The sequence below is a fragment of the Amphiprion ocellaris genome, chromosome 5 (genome assembly GCF_022539595.1).
Source record: "Amphiprion ocellaris isolate individual 3 ecotype Okinawa chromosome 5, ASM2253959v1, whole genome shotgun sequence".
In the NCBI taxonomy this organism is placed as follows: domain Eukaryota; kingdom Metazoa; phylum Chordata; class Actinopteri; family Pomacentridae; genus Amphiprion; species Amphiprion ocellaris.
The window spans coordinates 25,485,258-25,503,346 of NC_072770.1; the positions used below are offsets into that span (position 1 = coordinate 25,485,258).

Consider the following 18,089-nt stretch of genomic DNA (forward strand, 5'->3'; position numbering starts at 1 on the left):
TAGCCTGTTTGAGGCGTAATCAAACTCTTAATCAGTCACAGCGTGGAAGCACAAAGTGAAGGACTGAACTCCACTCATGGCAGCGGCATCATACCTAATGTTTTCTAATTCTTATTTTTTATTTCTCTAAGAACATGTGCTGGCAACACTTGATACGGTGCATTAAGCTACCTGTTGATTCGGAAAGTAGCTCTGACTGTGTAAAGACACAGACAGACCAGCCAAGTGATTAAACCAAAGTGATTACCACACCAAAGACAGTAGACTTTTATACACGTACACTCAGTTTCCAGTTTATTACTTCCATCAAGTGAAAATTACTGCCAATGGACTTATGCGATAATTCTGGAGGATTTAGTTGTGGTGCTGGTAAACTGTACTGAACCAAATATGTGGGTGTTTCTGTTTTTCAGCCTGGTCGCACTGATTGAAATAAGGTGGTCAAAATAATAGAAACATACGTCAGCACAACACAATGCAATTTAGAAGCACCACAACCTGCAGCCTCCAAAAGGAGAGCACAGTTCAGTCAGCTCCTCTGTAAATTAGTTTAAACATAAACAGAATATTAAAACTTTCATGAAGTTAAAGTTTAGTTTGCATTAGTTTTCGCTCATGGTTCCTAATAAACTGCCCACTGAGTGTATATTTGTAATACTAAACTAGCTGCAATGCTGCTGTACGTCCTGTTCAAAAGAGGATTGTTGTGTATTGGTGAAGTTACTTTGGCTCCCAAACATTGTGCTCACAGTAAGCTAGATTTTATTTACAAAATAAATAACAAAGGCTGACTTTTTATTACAGTTTAATTCATAGTTCTGTTGAAGTGTGTCTTTAGTAATTGATCTTTCCAGTCAACCTGACAGAACGGAACATGACTCCTATGCTAAAAGATCTGTGTGCCTGTCATAATGTATATGGAAAATTAAACTCAACTGAGTGATTTTCAAATGAAAAAGACTGAAAAATTTTGTGTGGGCACAACTCTTAATTCCCAACACATAGAAGAAAACAGCAGGTTAAAGGTGTGGTGACAGAAGGACATTTGATTTGTTGTTCATTATTTGGTTTTCAACTCCATTCCTTAGAGGAAAAATACAATGAAATCCAGAATTGGGTATAATTGTAGAAAGTGTCTTGGAAGAGAAGTTTCATGTAATGCTGTAGTGTTATATCCAACATGTGAATTCTGTAAGCCTTCTCTGCGTATTATTGTTTTTCCTAATGAAAATGTATGCTGAATGGTGACTTTTTCCCCCAGTTTAACCTACACAAAATCATATTATTCAAATCCACAAACACAAACATCAGTCCCAGTGGTAATATTCTTTATCCTCTGTCAACTCACATAAGTTACAGTTCTTTTCTATTCCACTTTAAGCATTAAACCACAAATAAAAAAGTAACTGAATATTGCTTTATTCACATAAGAACCATCTACAGACTCAACTCACTTCTCTCACACTCAGATCTGGAGAAGTTCATTCAAGCATTAATTTTCTCACGACTTGCCTACTGTAACTTGCTCCTCTCTGGTATCAACCATACATCTCTCCCTCAACACCAACTAGTTCAGAAATCAGCAGCTCAACATCTGTCTAGTTCTAACAGATGACATCACATCACACCGATTCTGGCTTCCCTCCACTGGCTCCTTGTTAATTTTCGAACTGATTTTGAGATCTTATTGATCACATTTATGACTTTTCAGGGTCTAACCCCGAGCTACATATCAGAAATGCTGACCCCATATGAGCCTGTTAGCAGCTTTAGATCCTCAGGTGAGGCCTTTCTGCCTGTTCCAAAGTCGAGGCTTAAATCTGAGGGTGACCAAGTTTTTGCCGTTAGGGCCCCTCAGCTTTGAAATGACCAACTTGAGGATACAGAATCAGTGACTTTAAAAAAAAATCATTCCTCAAAAGTCATTTTTATAGACTTGTTTTAGTGTGATGTAATTTATCTTATTCTCTTTTACTTTATTTCATTTATTATTATTTTTTATTCTTGTTTCTTTGGTTTCCCCCCTATATTTTCTTATAGCCCAGTGACTTTTTGTTGTATTGATTTATTTATATTGAAATTCAGTATCCTGCATTTTGTACATCACGTTGTTCACCACGTTTAACTGTATTTCTTCACTTCTTTTTCATTTCTTCCTCAGTTCTTTTTTCTTTCTGCTTGGCCTGACTGGCCTTCTGTTGTTTAATCATCTATCTGAGAGTCTTTTTTTTCTTTACCTGTCCGTAAAGCACTTTGTAGACCCAGCTTTTTTTAAAGGTGCAGTATAGATAAAGTTCTTAGTATTATTTGCTTTTAATTAAAAAAAAACATGAGCTTTGCAGGCCTGTGCTGCAGGATGGAAACATTAGCTGCAGCACTCCGCCCCCTGCTGGCCGCTGCCTGTCATTACAGCAGCTGCAGTACCTCTGTGTGACCGCTGGGCGGCAGGCAGCGTCGACTAGTTGTCTGCAGGCAAAGATGGCGGTGCGGAAGAAAGACGGCGGCCCGAATGTAAAATATTTCGAAGCGTCTGATACCGTTTCTCAGTTTGATAATGTCCGCGTCTGGCTGGGAAAGAATTACAAAAAGGTACTGAGCGCATGTTTTGTAACCATAAATCCTGAGCTCCCGTTTTCAGCCTGTAATGCGGGCTCTTACCTATTGGGCAGCGGCAGTGACAAAGAGAGGAGGGAGGGTGCCGCTCAGCGTCCAGCTGTTTGATTCACCCGAGCCGGGATACAAAAGGATGCTGAGCCAACAGCTGCATCAGATGCAGCCGCAAATGGCGGTATCCCTGTACGTTGTTTTGGCTAAACCGATGCAAAAGCAGCACGTAGTCTGACCTGAGCCGGTGGGTTTTTGTAAAAGAGGTGACTTTAGCCGGCCAGCCTGCTAGCTAGCTAGTTAGCTAATCAGCTAACGGTAACAGCTCGGATCCAGATGTTGGCTCTGTGGCGCGCCGCTCTCACTGAAGCCATGGCCGGTGTTGAATAACACTGAGCAGTGTGCTGGCGTTAAGACACGTAGATTTAACAATATATGTGATTTGTTAAAAAAAAAATAAAAAAAATACACCACAATAATGATTAAATGGACCATATCCCTGAATGTATCCCTTCATTACATAGCGCATTACGGCGCAGTATGACACTCAGTGATAAAACCGAAAACATTAAAACTTTAATCTTCACAGCAGCTACTAGCTCGCTGTAGTATGTATATATATATATATATGTGTGTGTGTGTGTGTGTGTGTGTGCGCGCTCTGACTGTCCCTCTGTTCTCCTCTCAGTACATCCAGGCTGAGCCCCCCACCAACAAGTCTCTGTCCAGCCTGGTGGTCCAGCTGCTCCAGTTCCAGGAGGAGGTGTTTGGTCGACATGTCAGCAACCCTCCTCTTACCAAGTTACCTGTACGTCCCTTTTCTCACCTTCTATCACTCTAATTCACAAACATATAGATCAGCTTAACCCCAGAGAGACATTCACAAACTGTTGTGTTTCATATCTGCAGATGAAGTGTTTTCTGGACTTCAAGTCAGGAGGGGCTCTCTGCCACATCCTGGCTGCTGCCTACAAGTTCAAGAGTGACCAAGGATGGTAAGGCTTTCTTTCTAGCTGATTTTATACATAGTTTTGATAATAGGGCAACTCATAAATATAGTGTTAGTGCTTAAAGTTACAGTGCTCAGTTGGATTTTGGCTATGTTGCCGTTTCGTGTGTAACTCCAGTCTAATTTCCTGGTAGGCGCAGGTTTGACTTCCAGAATCCGTCGAGGATGGACCGAAATGTGGAGATGTTCATGACGATTGAGAAGTCCTTAGTGCAGGTGAGTTTACTTCAGTGTATTTATTTATACATGTTTTTGTTATATGTGTTTGTTTTAATTTGAGTTGTTTGTTAGGGGATGAACTCTGAGTTAAATCCATTTGTATTGCTTTTTTCCTGCTCCAGGCAGTAAATCTAAATGATTGCAAAGAAAGCACCATTTTTAAGAGGTGTCATGTCTCCTCTGGCACGTTGTATTTGTAAAACATCTGAAAGCCAGGCTGCCTGAGCTTTACAGATAGAAATAATGAAGGACTCCCAGTCATGTGACTACAGTAATCCTCCTTAATCAGTGCTGCAGTTTTACAAGATCATCCAGATCTCCTCATCTGCAGAGGCAGACAGAGTTCTTGTTTTAATGGAGCTTATATGAAATAAAATATACTTGTTATTATAATTTTCTCTGCATATTTGAATTAATTCTTGTAAATGTATTACTTTAATTCATATATCTGCTGCATTTCTTCCAGAACAACTGCCTGACTAGACCTGTCATCTACCTAAGCCCTGACATAGAGCCAAAACTGCTCGGGAAACTGAAAGACATCATCAAAAGACATCAGGTGTGTTCTCAGTAGTAGAGACTGAAATATTACTCCAAACACGCTTAGTTACAGTACAAAAGTGTTATTCATGTTTTAAGGCTTACACCATTCTCGCTTGTGTTGCCCTCATTGAAGTAAAGTTGAATAGTTGTTATTTCAGAGCATAAATCATATAAATAGACTTCATCTGTTGCAGGGCTCAGTGACTGAAGACAAGGCCTCCAGCTCCCATGTTGTTGTGCCCATTCCCACCAGTCTGGAGGAAGGTGAGGCCTTGTGTTGTTACCTGTTATATTTGTTATGAATTATGCCGCATGAGCAGGATCTGTGCTAATATAAAACAATTTCTCTGGTCCAGAGGAGTGGGTGCGCCCTGTGATGAAGAGAGATAAGCAAGTGCTGCTCCACTGGGGATATTTTCCTGACAGGTTTGTTCTGACATGATGCTCAAAGACTCAACAGCAACAAGGAGATATGAAGAACATTTAGCATTTTACACTAAGGAGGAGACTGAGTAAAACACAGTCCGCACAGTGTTCATTATATCTGCCTCATGGCCTGTGAGCCTAGAAGTCGAGAGAACTCAAAAATGTCTTTCAGTTAGACTACCATAAATCATAAGAAAAAAAGTTGAATTTCTTTAGATATTTTTTTCTAAAAATTGAAAAGAAATAAACTGTAATCAACATGTACTAAATTTTTCCAAGTGCCTTCAGATATTACCAATATAAAAACAATGGTGGCTCTACATATTTCTGAAATTTTGCTGCTTTATTTTGTTTTTGTATCTGCTTGCTATAAGAGCAGTCTGCTGTTCAGCCCACTTCAGCTGAGTAGTCTTTGAATTTCTGTCATGTGATTGTTGGTCACAGCAGAGTCACTAATGGCTTCTCAGCAGCATCGAGGAGCCCAGACTTTTTTTTCTTTTACAGAATTTACTTACTGCAAGTGGCTTGTTTTTGGCAAATTTTATGCAAGACAAGTACAATAGAGTGATTTTGATGAAATATCAAACACAATGGTACGCCACATATAGTAGTAGAGTAGTTCAACTGCTGTCAGAATGTTAAAAATACTTTCAGTTTTTTCAGTTTCTGGCTCTGATAATGGTGTCATTTTGGCATTTATTTTAATGATAAGATGCTTTTCAATTCTCCTGGCGGAATTTGGAGTTCAGAGATTTAAAGCTACAAGCTGCTCATCCTGCCATGATTTCTCAATCTCGAACATGTCATTTTGCTCCTGGCTCGACCTTTAACCCTCTCCTCTTTGTTCAGCTATGACACCTGGATCCCAGCCAGTGAAATTGAGGCTGCAGTGGAGGATCCTCCCAGCCCAGAAAAGCCCAGGAAGGTATTTGTTGTTTCTTGTTCTTTTTTGTGTCAGTACCCTATGTTTCCATTTTTACTTTTTAAAATGTGTGAAAATTTGAATCTATCTTAATTTAAACAATATAAAATGTGTTTGTTCTGTACCAAATTCCCAAAGTTTAATTAGGCACATTGTTCAACTACATCATAGGCATATCTTGTACCTGCACACTCCACTTCTTTCCTGAGGCTACGTGAAACTTGCAATGAGAAAAATATTAAAATCCAAAATACCTCTTTTTCTCACTGTGGCATTACCTCAGATGAAAAATTATAGAGGCCTTGTGCATGTAAGTTTTTTTTTTTAATCTTCTCTAATTTAACTAGAATTTAAAATATAGGTTGTGTTTGCACAGCGTGAGTCTTTAATGACTGAAGTTAATTTAATGCATTTGTGCACACTGAGCTGGTAGCTCTCTAGTTGGACATTGTTTCTGCTTTTATTTTGTCCTCTCACTGCAAAACATCCAGTAATGGCATGCTGTGGCAAATTGGCACTTTGAGTAACAGAGCCTCCTCTGGTTCTTAGCTGAGCCATAAATTCAAAGCAATGTCTGTATCTTTTATTGTATATTCAGAGCAGCACTCGCTCAAGGCGTTCACTGCTCTCTAGGACATCATAGAAAAAGCAGTGAAGCATTCAGTTATTTAGAGCTGCGGTCACACAGTAATTAGTAAACTGGCTTATTATCATGTCTCTCTCTCAGACCACAGTTTCAGACTTGTCATGACATGTTTCTGCCAGTCTGTCTTCATTCTGTGCTGGCTTCACTACAAGAGCAATCTTTTCTTGTGAACGTATTTGTCAAATATGTGTCTCCTGGATGCTCTTAAGTACAAAAAACAAAGGCATGTACTCTACATGGTGGTAATATACTGCATTTAAGTCAGTGTAGGTTTGTATTTGTATTAGCATTGATCATTAAACATATATATTAAACACACATACACTTGTTTTCTTTTTAATCCAGCTACAGTTGCCTAAATACAACCTTTCCAGTCATACGCAAGAGGAAATTCAACTACAGACATTGAAAAATGACCTGTAGTTGGAGATCTATAGTGTGTCTCTGCCTGGTTAAACTGGGATATAAGATGATGACTTTTTTCTGGTTGACGTGCTTACTGAAAATGTTATTTGATATTTGTCGACAGGTCCATGCAAAGTGGATTTTAGACCTGGACCAGTACAATGAGTGGATGAACGAGGAGGATTATGAGGTGGGAGAGGGCTGTCCTAAGAGAAAGAGGATCTCTGCCAAGACCCTGACAGACGAGGTGACCACACCTGATGAGAGGAGGGACAAGAAGCCCGGCAGCGCCAAGAAAAGGAAGCGCTCGCCGTCTCCTTCCCCGACCCCTCCGCCTCAGGAGAGCAAGAAGAAGAACACCAAAAAAGGGTATGTGGCCAGATGTGACTTGATGCCATACTACACATAGACCCTGCTGTTGAATCAGCAAAAGCAGTGGTGTCGGAGAAATAATCCAATATAAAACTGTGTCCTTTGCGTGTGTGCTGACAGGCCAACGACCCCGTACACCAAGTCTAAACGGGGCCAGAGGGAGGAGGAACAGGAGGATCTGTCTAAGGACCTGGATGAAGCATCACCTGTTGCAGCATCTGAAGAGGGAAACCCAGCAAAGACAAGTAAATACAAAATATGAATAACATAAACAAAACACAAGCTAAGTTCATTTTTAAATTACGTCATTTTTGGAGACATTCATTTATTTGCATTGCTAACTGACATACTTAACTTTTTCTATCTCTCTCCCTGCAGACAACACTAAGAAGGATTCTGATTCAACTCCAGTGAAGGGAGGGACAGATATGGGTGAGATTCTTAATATGCGTGTTTCTACTTACTTACATTGCCACTTGTAACAGCAGATAAAACATTGGAAAGGCTATTAATATGCCAGTGTGTTTTTAACAAGATCCAGCAATGAGATGTCAATTTATTGCTGTATTACGGATCACCTGTTTATTAATCTATTGTCAGTTTAGTGTGTATTCACTTATCTTTCCTCTGTGTGATTTGAACAGATGAGCAAGAAGATGAGTCGATGGAAACAACTGGAAAGGTAAAGCAGTCTTGAGAAGCACTAAAACGCATACCAAAGTGTTGGTAGTAATTTTGATAGTGAGTTTGAATATGTGTTTGTGTGTTAAATCAGGAAGAGGAGGAAGGATCTCCGAGTGTAAAGGGGGAACCAGTGAAAGGTTCAGACCTTCATGAGGACAATGTGACTGAGCAAACCCACCACATCATTATCCCGAGCTACGCTGCCTGGTTTGACTACAACAGGTAAGAATAAAGCTAATTGGATTTTCAGAAATGTCTGGGTAATTATAAAATTCAAAGGATGAAAAAAATTTTAATGGTCAATTTTGCTTGACTTGACCAGTCCACACTTATACATGTTTGTTTTAAAATGCAAAACTTTTGTTATTCTGGTGTTAGGGACCCCTAAAAAAGGAGACTTTTGGAAACGCTGCATTTTAGTCTGGACAGGCAAAATGGGAGGCTTTTGGAAATAATGACACAGACACACACATTTGTTCCCTGATTAGGTCTTAGCCATCACTATGTGTCCGCTTCAATTTTTCAAAGATTGTTTCTGAATAAGTGCTAAATCGCTCATCTGGATGGTATCCATTCAAAATGAAAATCCATTAATGTTGATGTAGGCTCAGCTCTACATGGCATATGGATGGACATTTTTGTGGAGACAGAATATCAGAAGAGAGACCTCATAAATATTTCTGTTTTCTCTCCAGTGTTCATGCCATTGAACGCAGAGCCCTGCCAGAGTTCTTTAATGGAAAGAACAAATCCAAAACCCCTGAGATGTAAGTTTTTGCAATATGAGATGATTTCATTACAGGTGTTTTAAATAGAAAATCATATATGAACAGAAAGTGTTGTCATATCTCAGCTGTTTCTATCCTTCTCTCTTTCAGCTATCTGGCCTACAGGAACTTCATGATTGACACCTACCGACTGAACCCTCAGGAGTATCTGACCTCCACCGCCTGCCGTAGGAACCTGGCAGGAGATGTATGTGCGATCATGAGGTAGGTGGAGGATTGGTGTGGATTTTTCTAACCAGTCCAGAGTAACTGTATGTACACAATTGCTTATTTTAGACAACCTGCTGTCAGTAAGGAATACTGTGTGCTTCCTCTTCCACAGAGTCCACGCCTTTCTGGAGCAATGGGGACTCATCAACTACCAGGTGGACTCTGAGAGCCGGCCCACACCCATGGGTCCTCCACCCACCTCTCACTTCCATGTCCTGGCAGACACTCCTTCCAGTCTTGTGCCCCTGCAGCCCAAGACGTCCCAGGTCCGTGTAAACTCACATAAACACACAAATAGACACAGTCACACAAATTCTAGGTTGCTTTACATTTGCCCCTCTTTCACTGTGGCCTTGCAGACCCCTGCCACCCAGCAGATGATGTCATTCCCAGATAAAGTGAAGGACAAGCCGGCAGATCTGCAAAACTTTGGGCTGCGGACCGACATGTACAGCAAGAAGACTGGCACTGCAAAGGTAAAAAGTCCAAGAGGATGGTGACAGAATGATCCTTTGCTGTACTTTGGAATGACTAATTGTCAATGAATTATATTAACAAAATGGTATTCATATTGTTGTGTGCAGAGCAAGAATGCAGCAAGTTCCATGAGGGATTGGACAGAGCAAGAAACACTACTACTACTTGAGGTACAGTTAGTCTTTAAAATCACCACCATGACAATGAAACAGCCAACATAAACTGAAAACCAGCCATAATAACATTGTACGGGGGAAATAACAGCATGGAACGATAAAGCTAAGTGTTTCTTTAACTCCCCTCAGGGCTTGGAGATGTACAAGGATGACTGGAACAAGGTGTCTGAACATGTGGGCAGCCGTACACAAGATGAGTGCATCTTACACTTTCTGCGGCTGCCCATTGAGGACCCGTACTTGGAGGACACCTCTTCGACTCTGGGCCCACTGGCTTACCAGCCAATACCTTTCAGTCAAGCTGGAAACCCTGTCATGAGCACCGTGGCCTTCCTCGCCTCCGTAGTCGACCCACGTGTGGCTTCAGCTGCAGCTAAATCTGCACTTGGTGAGAAGTAGCTTATTTTGACGTTTTCCTGTTGTACAGAGAAAGAAAACGTTCTCATCATGTTATTTACAGCCACCTGAACAGCTGCTAACAGCACAGTGAGCTAATGTGAAATGTGTTGTTTCAGGTAAACTTTCGATGTTGTCTCACAGGGCATGCTAGGAATGCAAATCTGATAATAATATAAATTTCAGCTTAGGCAAATTTTTCGGACAAGCCTGCAGGTCACACTTTATTAGTTTATGCACTGACAGAAAGTTGAAAATCTAAAGATTCTGTTTTTACAACCCTTTGGTCTGACAAACTGTAATTTTAGGCAATATATTTTAAAGATAGCGTGCCTTTCAAACCTGTGGACCATTTTTTAGGATCAGATGGTCAAACGTTTGTCACATTTGTCACATTCTTACAGAGTGCAATGATTTTGAAGAACACAACATTTAATCAATACTACAAGGCATGTTTATCAAAACTTTACCAAGTTTTGTATCAGTAAAAGGGGTTGTATCTACAAATGGCTGTATTTATTAACACCCCAATCCTGATTTTTTCCTCATGTCAATAACCATGATCTGTCTCTCCTTAGAGGAATTTTCTCGTATGAAGGAGGAGGTTCCTGCAGCGCTTGTTGAGGCTCATGTGCGGCGAGTGGAGGAAGCAGCGAGGGTCAGCGGCAGACAGGATCCCCTGTATGGCCTGGAGGGCAGCGGCATCGCAGGCACTGGCCTGGAGGAGGGAGAAAGGCCTGGTAGGACAAACACATATATACATATATATATATATATATATATATATATATATATATATATATATATATATATATATATATATATATATATATATATATATACATTAACTATGCACAATTGCAACAGAGGAAATATCTTTCATGGGGGAAATGAAGAAGACAAAGAAAAAAAGCCAAATAAAAGAATCTGACTTGTCTTCTCTCTAGATGAAAGCAGTGATGAAAGTAAGAGTGACAGCCAATCAAGTGAGGAGAAGAGAGAGGCCAAGGTATGATGCACGTTCACTATTATACAATGTCAACGTAATGTACAAAATAATATATATTTCTTACTTGCGAGTTCTGTTGATAAACTGTTCTAAAGCTTATTATGCTTTGTTTCCCACACAGGACAGCAAAGATGGAGCGATTGAGGAGGAGGAGAAGCAGGCGGAGAATGGAAAGAAGGAAGAGGAAAGAGGAAGAGAACCAGAAGGAGAGAGAGAGGCAGACAAAACAGAGTCTGAAATGGGTACGAGAGGTTTGTCTGAGAGATATCGAAAACATAAAGTTGTGGTCAAATGTGAAATAAATTCAACTTTTCCTTCTGTTAGGTGATGGAGAGAAGGACAAGGATGGAAAAGAGGGAGCAGAGGAGGGACAAAGAGAGGGGGAGAGTGAGGGAGAAAGGAAGGCTAAGGTGGAGCGTGATGTTGGAGAAGGAAACCTGGCAACAGCTGCTGCCTCCGCTCTAGCAGCTGCTGCTGTCAAAGCCAAGGTGAAGCCAGTTATATTAAAATCTTAAGTTTCTGTATCTTTAATAACCTGTTTTTTTAAAAAAAATATTTTCTCTAATCCAAGATGCCTCTTCACTTTCTCTACAGCATCTGGCTGCAGTGGAAGAGAGGAAGATCAAATCTCTGGTGGCTCTGCTGGTTGAGACCCAAATGAAGAAGCTTGAGATTAAACTGCGACACTTCGAAGAACTGGAAACCATCATGGACAGAGAGCGGGAGGCTGTGAGTGAGGGGATTTGGGGATATGTTATATGCAGAGGGGATAGTGTGTAGTTTCCTCAAGTCACTGGACATGTTTCTGTTTTGTCTGTGTGTGCAGTTGGAGTATCAGCGGCAGCAGCTGCTGGCTGACCGTCAGTCCTTCCACATGGAGCAGCTGAAATACGCTGAGATGAGGGCTCGCCAGCAGCACTTCCAGCAGATTCAGCACCAGCAGCACAGCCAGGCCGGGGGTCCTCATTCCAACCAGGCAGCCTCAGGCCCGCCAGCCCAAGGGGTAGCTGCAAGCCAGCCAGCTCCCAGCACACCAGCGCCGCAGCCGGCCCCCAGCCCTGCACCACCAGCCTCCTCTGCCCCGGCCTCTGAGTCCCAGCCTCCCCAGGGCGCTCACACCTCACCCCCCTGTCCCCCAGGCCAGGCCCCGGCTGCTCACTCCAGCTCCAGCACTACACCTGTACTCCACGGTGAGTTCAACATTTAAGTAAAATCGCAGCTTTAATGGTAGTTATTGATGAGATAAAGACAGGATGTTTAGCAGTCATTTCCACCTCTGTCGTACTTGTATTATATGCTTTTTTATTGCTTTTATCACTGGTGTACATATTACCAGGCCAAACATCTTGACAACAAACATAAAAATCAAATAGCAAAACATTCATAAAAAGTGGCATAATATTAATCTAACATTGCTAATTTAACGCAGGTGATGTAGCTGTAATGTTAACATTACTTCAATATTTGTCTTTTATGTTGATGTCAAAAGGAAGAGTACGTTTCAGGATTAATGACGGCATGCCATCCAAGTCATCCTCTAGAGATACTGTTGGATGTATTAATCGTCTTCAACTAATTATTGTCTCTTCTGAAGATAAAAGCAGACAGTGAACAGGATTTGAAGATGCTGTTGCTCTCTAGTGGAAAGAACATATAGCTGTGCTAAAGCTAATGCTAGGTGAGCTGGACCAACAGAGAGAGAGAATGTTTAAGAGCTTGGAAATATCTACGTTAACTAAATTTACTAAGGAGGGTCTGTCTGTTGCATCACAAACAGCCAAAACTGTAGAAAAAGTGATGGTTCACAGGTGCTTTAATTGCACCTAATCACTTTGTTAAATCTCTGTTATATTGACGTCTGATTTTCGTAGATAGCACTCCACTGAAACAGTGCTCAAATGATATACTAATGGATGGTGATGCAGGAGGATGCTATGTGTTGGATGTCAGTGTGGCCTCAGTATTCTGACTGACAGACTTAGGCATTAGGTATGTGACTGTGTTCACCCTGCAGCCCTTCGATAGGACCTCCTGTCAGTAAACATGCCTCCTCCTCTGCACTTCAGCTGTGCCACATAGTTGTTTTTTTCTGGGTCTTGTCTTATTTTCCTTGTAGGTGTATCTCCATGGAGACATAATAGGGAGTGTAAAGCTATAGCTTGTCACCTATTATAGAGATGATCCAATTATACTGTGCTTCTTTTCATAGGTAAAAACTGTATTGTATTCGACTATCTAAATGCAAATTTTCTCCATCTGAATTCTGATAAGACAAAGCTGACACGGCTTAAGTGAGAAATATTGGTGTGACTTTTGACCAGGCACGAATGCTGGACCAACATTTTTCCACTTGAGAACTGAAGCTAAATTCAGGTAACTCAGGATGAGATAGAGATGAGAATTCATGCTTTTCTTTGAGCCCATCCAGATTCTAGTGGTTCCTCAGTGTTTCCTATTAATTAGCTGGACAGTGGCAGCAAATCATCGAGTCTTATTGTCTCATGCCGCTTCATAAATAGCAGAATTGATGTTTGAAAGAAATAGTTCTCAGTCAAACAGCTCTTAACAGTCATAAACAATGGACTCTGAATAATTTATTATAATGATAGACCTAAGAATGAATACTGCTTTGTTTTTAAGCATTGCTTTGCCTTGGATATCATTACAATGTAGTCAGAAATCTGAATAACACCGGACCAGATATTCAGTGGTGAGGAGAGGTGGAGAGACGTCATTGTGACACTGCATGAACAGAGCCCTTATTTAATTTCTATGGCAGTGAACATCACACACAGCATTTGCATAACTGTTGCACTGAAATATGGGCCTATCCAGGCACTTTATGGCTGATAACAGTTACCCGATCACCGCTGTCAACATGTACTTCGCCGTGACTGCAGCTACATGATGGCAGTGTTGTTTATCACACACCCACAAAACAGACACTCATTTTTCAAAACAAGGTCACACTGGACCTATGTCACTTCCAGGTTACCCTCAAGACCACTTTCCTATTTGTTAATTCATTTGTCACAAAGTCCGTAAAACAATTACATTATTTACAGTGGAGCTGTATTAATAATGCATTAATTTAATTAATGAGTTAATTTCAATATTTCAATATCATTTCAATCTAAACTAATATCAGCTGTTAAGCTCTTGTCCAGGTCTTCAGAGAAGTCTCATGTAATGCAGCTGATGATCTCTTTATACTTGATGCTACTAATTCAGTTCAGAATTCTTGTTAGCACTTTAAGAGCCGTACACACTGGAACATCTGCCTACATTAGAGATCTCCTGCAGCCCTCGTATGTCTGCAGTCTGAAGTCCTCTGATTGTGGTTTGTTGGTTGTTCCTTGCTCCAAACTCAGAACCAAAGGGGGATGTGACTGGGAAGTGAGCATTATATTGTAAAACACCAGCACCTCCAAATTGTTGAGATTTTCAACATTTGTTCTCCTGTTTGACCCGTCACAGAGTCCAGCACCCCTCTCCCTGGGGAGACGCTCCACCCTTCGGCTCCAGTTCCTCCTCCCCAGTGAGAAAAAATAAATTGCCTGAGAATCCGAATGACTCTGACCACTTGAATCCTGCCTGTATCATCTGAAATGAAGAAGTCATCAATTGAAGGAAGAGAACACATTTTACATTTTCAGTATTTTTTTCCCCCAAGAAAACAATTTGATGTGAGAAAGAAAAAAATAACATCTAAATCAATCCACCTCTACGCTGACTATCTGTTACAAAGAGAAGTCCTTTTCAAACTTAATCGACTATTGAAGAGAATTCATCCTGTGTGGTCGACTGGACAGCAACATCTCATCATTTTCAGCTTAACACCAGAGAACTGGTTAACTTTGAAGGTCTTACCGACATGCTGGCACTCAAGGAGAAGAAGAGAAAAGACTCATCTTGTGTTTTCAGTGTTTTGGAAATTGTTGCATTTATTTTCCTGCAACAGTTTGTCACAGCTTGTGAAGTCTCGTGCTTCATAATCTCTCCAGTCCCCCTGTCGTACTCCAGGTACTAAAATATATGTAAGAAAAAAAAAGCACTTTTAATATGTTTCCCGAGGTCTCATTGAAAGACTTGAAGCATCCATGAAATTGAACTTTAGCACTTATAATATCTTCCTTATGTTGTCTTAAATACTTTTTCATACTGAAGGCTTTGAAAACTTGATTGGGAATCTTAGTTTTTCCTCTATTTTTATTTGTTTTACATGGACAAACGGTCACTCTACAGGGTCTGGCCTGAAGGTCACATGTCTAAAACCAATGAAAAGTCTGTAATGAATGAAAAAGATGAAAGTTAATGAAGCCAGTTTGAAATTACATGAACTTAGTTTGGATGCAGTTTGAGAAAAACGTACTGTGAACTGGATTTTCTGTTACAAACACACCATTTCTTAATGATAATACAAGAACCATTTGAAAGTACTGACAGCTTGAGGTCCTGAAAAGACCTCCTTTTAAATGTCTTAACGTGTTCGTGTCCCACACTTTTCAACAGCACTTATTGAAACCCGCGGCAGTGTGGAGCTTCACGTCTTGCAAGCGCGGATGAGCTCAAAGCATCCGAGCTGCAGTTTTGTGAGGAATGTAGTTTTGTTCGAAAGGAATGACTGAAAAGAAAGTCTGGGAATAATACTGTACTCCTATTAGCGACCACATACGTGTTTATTCAGAATTTGACTTTGTGTTGATTGCCAAACCAAAATGTTTTTATAGTCATGTTTATCTCACATTTACTCGGTGAGTTTTATTACGGTTACTTGGGAATTGAGGAGGATTTTTAGCAGCTTGTTCCTTCGCCGGTGCATTTAATGATAAACATGGAAGAAATGTTAAAGCTGTCAAACAAAACAAGGGAGCACCTTAAACAGCTGACAATGGAGAATTGTGTCCTTAATATCTGCAACAATATCCTCACTTTTTATCCTATCAATTTTTATATTTTTTACTGTCTGTTTTTCCATCCTCTTTCTTTGATATCTCAACATTGTAACTGTGTATTATTACCTTTGTAGCCTATATTTACCCTCTCCACCGTTGTGTATGATTCGGACATTTCTGCTGGACCTGTCCGAGATGTGACTGTGAGCATGTGTGTATGTGAACGCATGCCATTGAGACCTGTAAACCATATTACCCTTCAGTTTTTCTTTTCAGTGCCATCTGTTGTGTGTTCACCAAGTTTGAAGAATTTAAAAAAAAATGAAAAGAAAAAACATGCTTCATTCTGCGCACGGCATGTCACGTCACGTCCGTGTCATGAAATATACTCCAGTCAGATGGTGAAACTTTACAGTTAATGTCCGTCAAGCCAGTATTGCAGTCCTCACCACAGCTGTGAGCCTAAATGGACTTCTTTTATCTGTGTTATTATTACATTGTGTGGATTTTGTGATATGAAATAAGTGTCTGTTCAGTTTCTGTATGTTTTTCACTATGCTGAAGGTAGCAGCAATTGCGTTGATCATTATACAGTAGAAATCAATTTTTTCCTCAGTAAATCATCGCATTAGTGCTGACAGTTACTCTGGCAGTTTGTATTAAAAAAATGTCAAAACAAAACAGGTTTTAATTACAAAATGTTTGGGGAAAAAAATAAAGACGTGAAGAGGAGTCATTGTGTTTAGTGTTTTTCTTTTTTTTCTGGCAACACAAATGAATCACAGGAAGAAATCAGGTCATTTTGATTCGTCACAATAGGAAAGAAAAACTATCTTTAAAATAACATTATTAAAATAGTTACATTTTCTAGCTATGTAGATACAATACACAGATAAAAACACATTTGTTCAACAGTTTTATTTTGAAAACTTTGCAAATCTGTGAAATTTTTAAAAATATTTTTCTATTAATTGCCATTAAGTGTATCAAATTCTAGACATATTTGCAATTTTAAGCTTGAACTGAACATTTTCATCTTTGAAATTGTGATGGAATACTATTTTATGTCTTTTTATATCAAGAAGAATTATTAATGTCTCTTGAAAATTTCAACCGATAGATGTACAGATAGACTGGGTCACATCAAGCTCAAGCCTCTACAACAGAAAACCATTCAAATGTCTGCATCCACTGGGAAAAATTGGAAAACTCTATCAACCTATGTATTTAAAACATGTCAAATGTATCTTTATGAAACATTTTCAAGCAAAACGGAAAACTTTAAACCGGACAGGAATTATCTGCCTCTCAACTTTAACTTTGGGCTAATGCCAATGATGATGCCAATACCGTGCACTCTCTGATTCTTATGTCATATTTATTTACATATCGCGCATTTTCAACACTTTTTCAGATATTTTACTAAAACAGTTCTCATATTTTAATGGAGATTGGTAGGAGTTCACTGATATTTTTTCTATTTCCTGAATATTTTAATGTAATTTCTCGATGTTTCACAAACTATACAGTTGTGCTCATAAGTTTACACACCCTGGCAGAATTTATGATTTCTTGGCCATTTTTCAGAGAATATGAATGATAACACAAAAACCTTTCTTTCACTCATGGTTAGTGTTGTGCTATAGTTTTTTTTTTTATTATCAAACAACTGTGTCTTTTTAAATTATAATGACAATAGAAAGTACCCAAATGGCCCTGATCAAAAGTTTACATTCCCTGGAGGTTTGGCCTGATAACAGGCACACAAGTTGACACAAACGGGTTTGAATGGCTACTAAAGGTAACCATCCTCACCTGTGATCTATTTGCTTGTAATCAGTGTGTGTGTATAAAAGGTCAGTGAGTTTCTGGGCTCTTGACAGGCCCTTCATCTTTCATCCAGTGCTGCACTGACGTTTCTGGCTTCTAAATCATGGGGTAAGCAAAAGAATTGTTGAAGGATCTGCGGGAAAAGGTAATTGAACTGTATAAAACAGGAAAGGGATATAAAAAGATATCCAAGGATCTGAAAATGCCTATCAGCAGTGTTCAAACATTAATTAAGAAGTGGAAACTGAGGGGTTCTGTTGAAACCAAACCACGGTCAGGTAGACATACAAATATTTCAGCCACAGCTGCCAGAAAAATTGCTCGGGATGCAAAGAAAAACCCACAAATAACTTCAGCTGAAATACAGGAGTCTCTGAAAAAAAACTGGTGTGGCTGTTTGAAGATGCACAAAAAGGAGGCACTTGAACAAAAATGGGCTCCATGGTCGAGTCACCAGAAGAAAGCCGTTACTATGCAA

General features: G+C 39.9%; 1 protein-coding gene across 3 annotated transcripts; it reads left to right on the forward strand.

The window, feature by feature from the left end:
* The first annotated feature begins 2,463 nt into the window (after nucleotides 1–2,463).
* On the forward strand, nucleotides 2,464–16,513 carry smarcc2 (SWI/SNF related, matrix associated, actin dependent regulator of chromatin, subfamily c, member 2). Of its 3 annotated transcripts, XM_023299301.3 has the most exons (26): nucleotides 2,464–2,589; nucleotides 3,293–3,412; nucleotides 3,514–3,599; nucleotides 3,748–3,829; nucleotides 4,299–4,391; nucleotides 4,570–4,639; nucleotides 4,732–4,801; nucleotides 5,651–5,726; nucleotides 6,899–7,143; nucleotides 7,267–7,391; nucleotides 7,525–7,578; nucleotides 7,791–7,828; nucleotides 7,922–8,052; nucleotides 8,526–8,597; nucleotides 8,709–8,822; nucleotides 8,941–9,094; nucleotides 9,188–9,304; nucleotides 9,413–9,475; nucleotides 9,611–9,869; nucleotides 10,456–10,617; nucleotides 10,825–10,886; nucleotides 11,008–11,128; nucleotides 11,211–11,374; nucleotides 11,481–11,615; nucleotides 11,713–12,076; nucleotides 14,364–16,513. In XM_023299301.3, the coding sequence occupies exons 1-26, from the start codon at nucleotides 2,479–2,481 to the stop codon at nucleotides 14,426–14,428; spliced, it is 3,153 nt and encodes a 1,050-aa protein (XP_023155069.1). In that variant the 5' UTR covers nucleotides 2,464–2,478; the 3' UTR covers nucleotides 14,429–16,513. The 3 variants fall into 3 exon arrangements, with proteins under 3 accessions (XP_023155069.1, XP_023155068.2, XP_035799310.2); XM_023299300.3 differs by having other exon boundaries at nucleotides 8,941–9,304; XM_035943417.2 differs by having other exon boundaries at nucleotides 3,754–3,829; nucleotides 8,941–9,304.
* The last annotated feature ends 1,576 nt before the right edge of the window (nucleotides 16,514–18,089 follow it).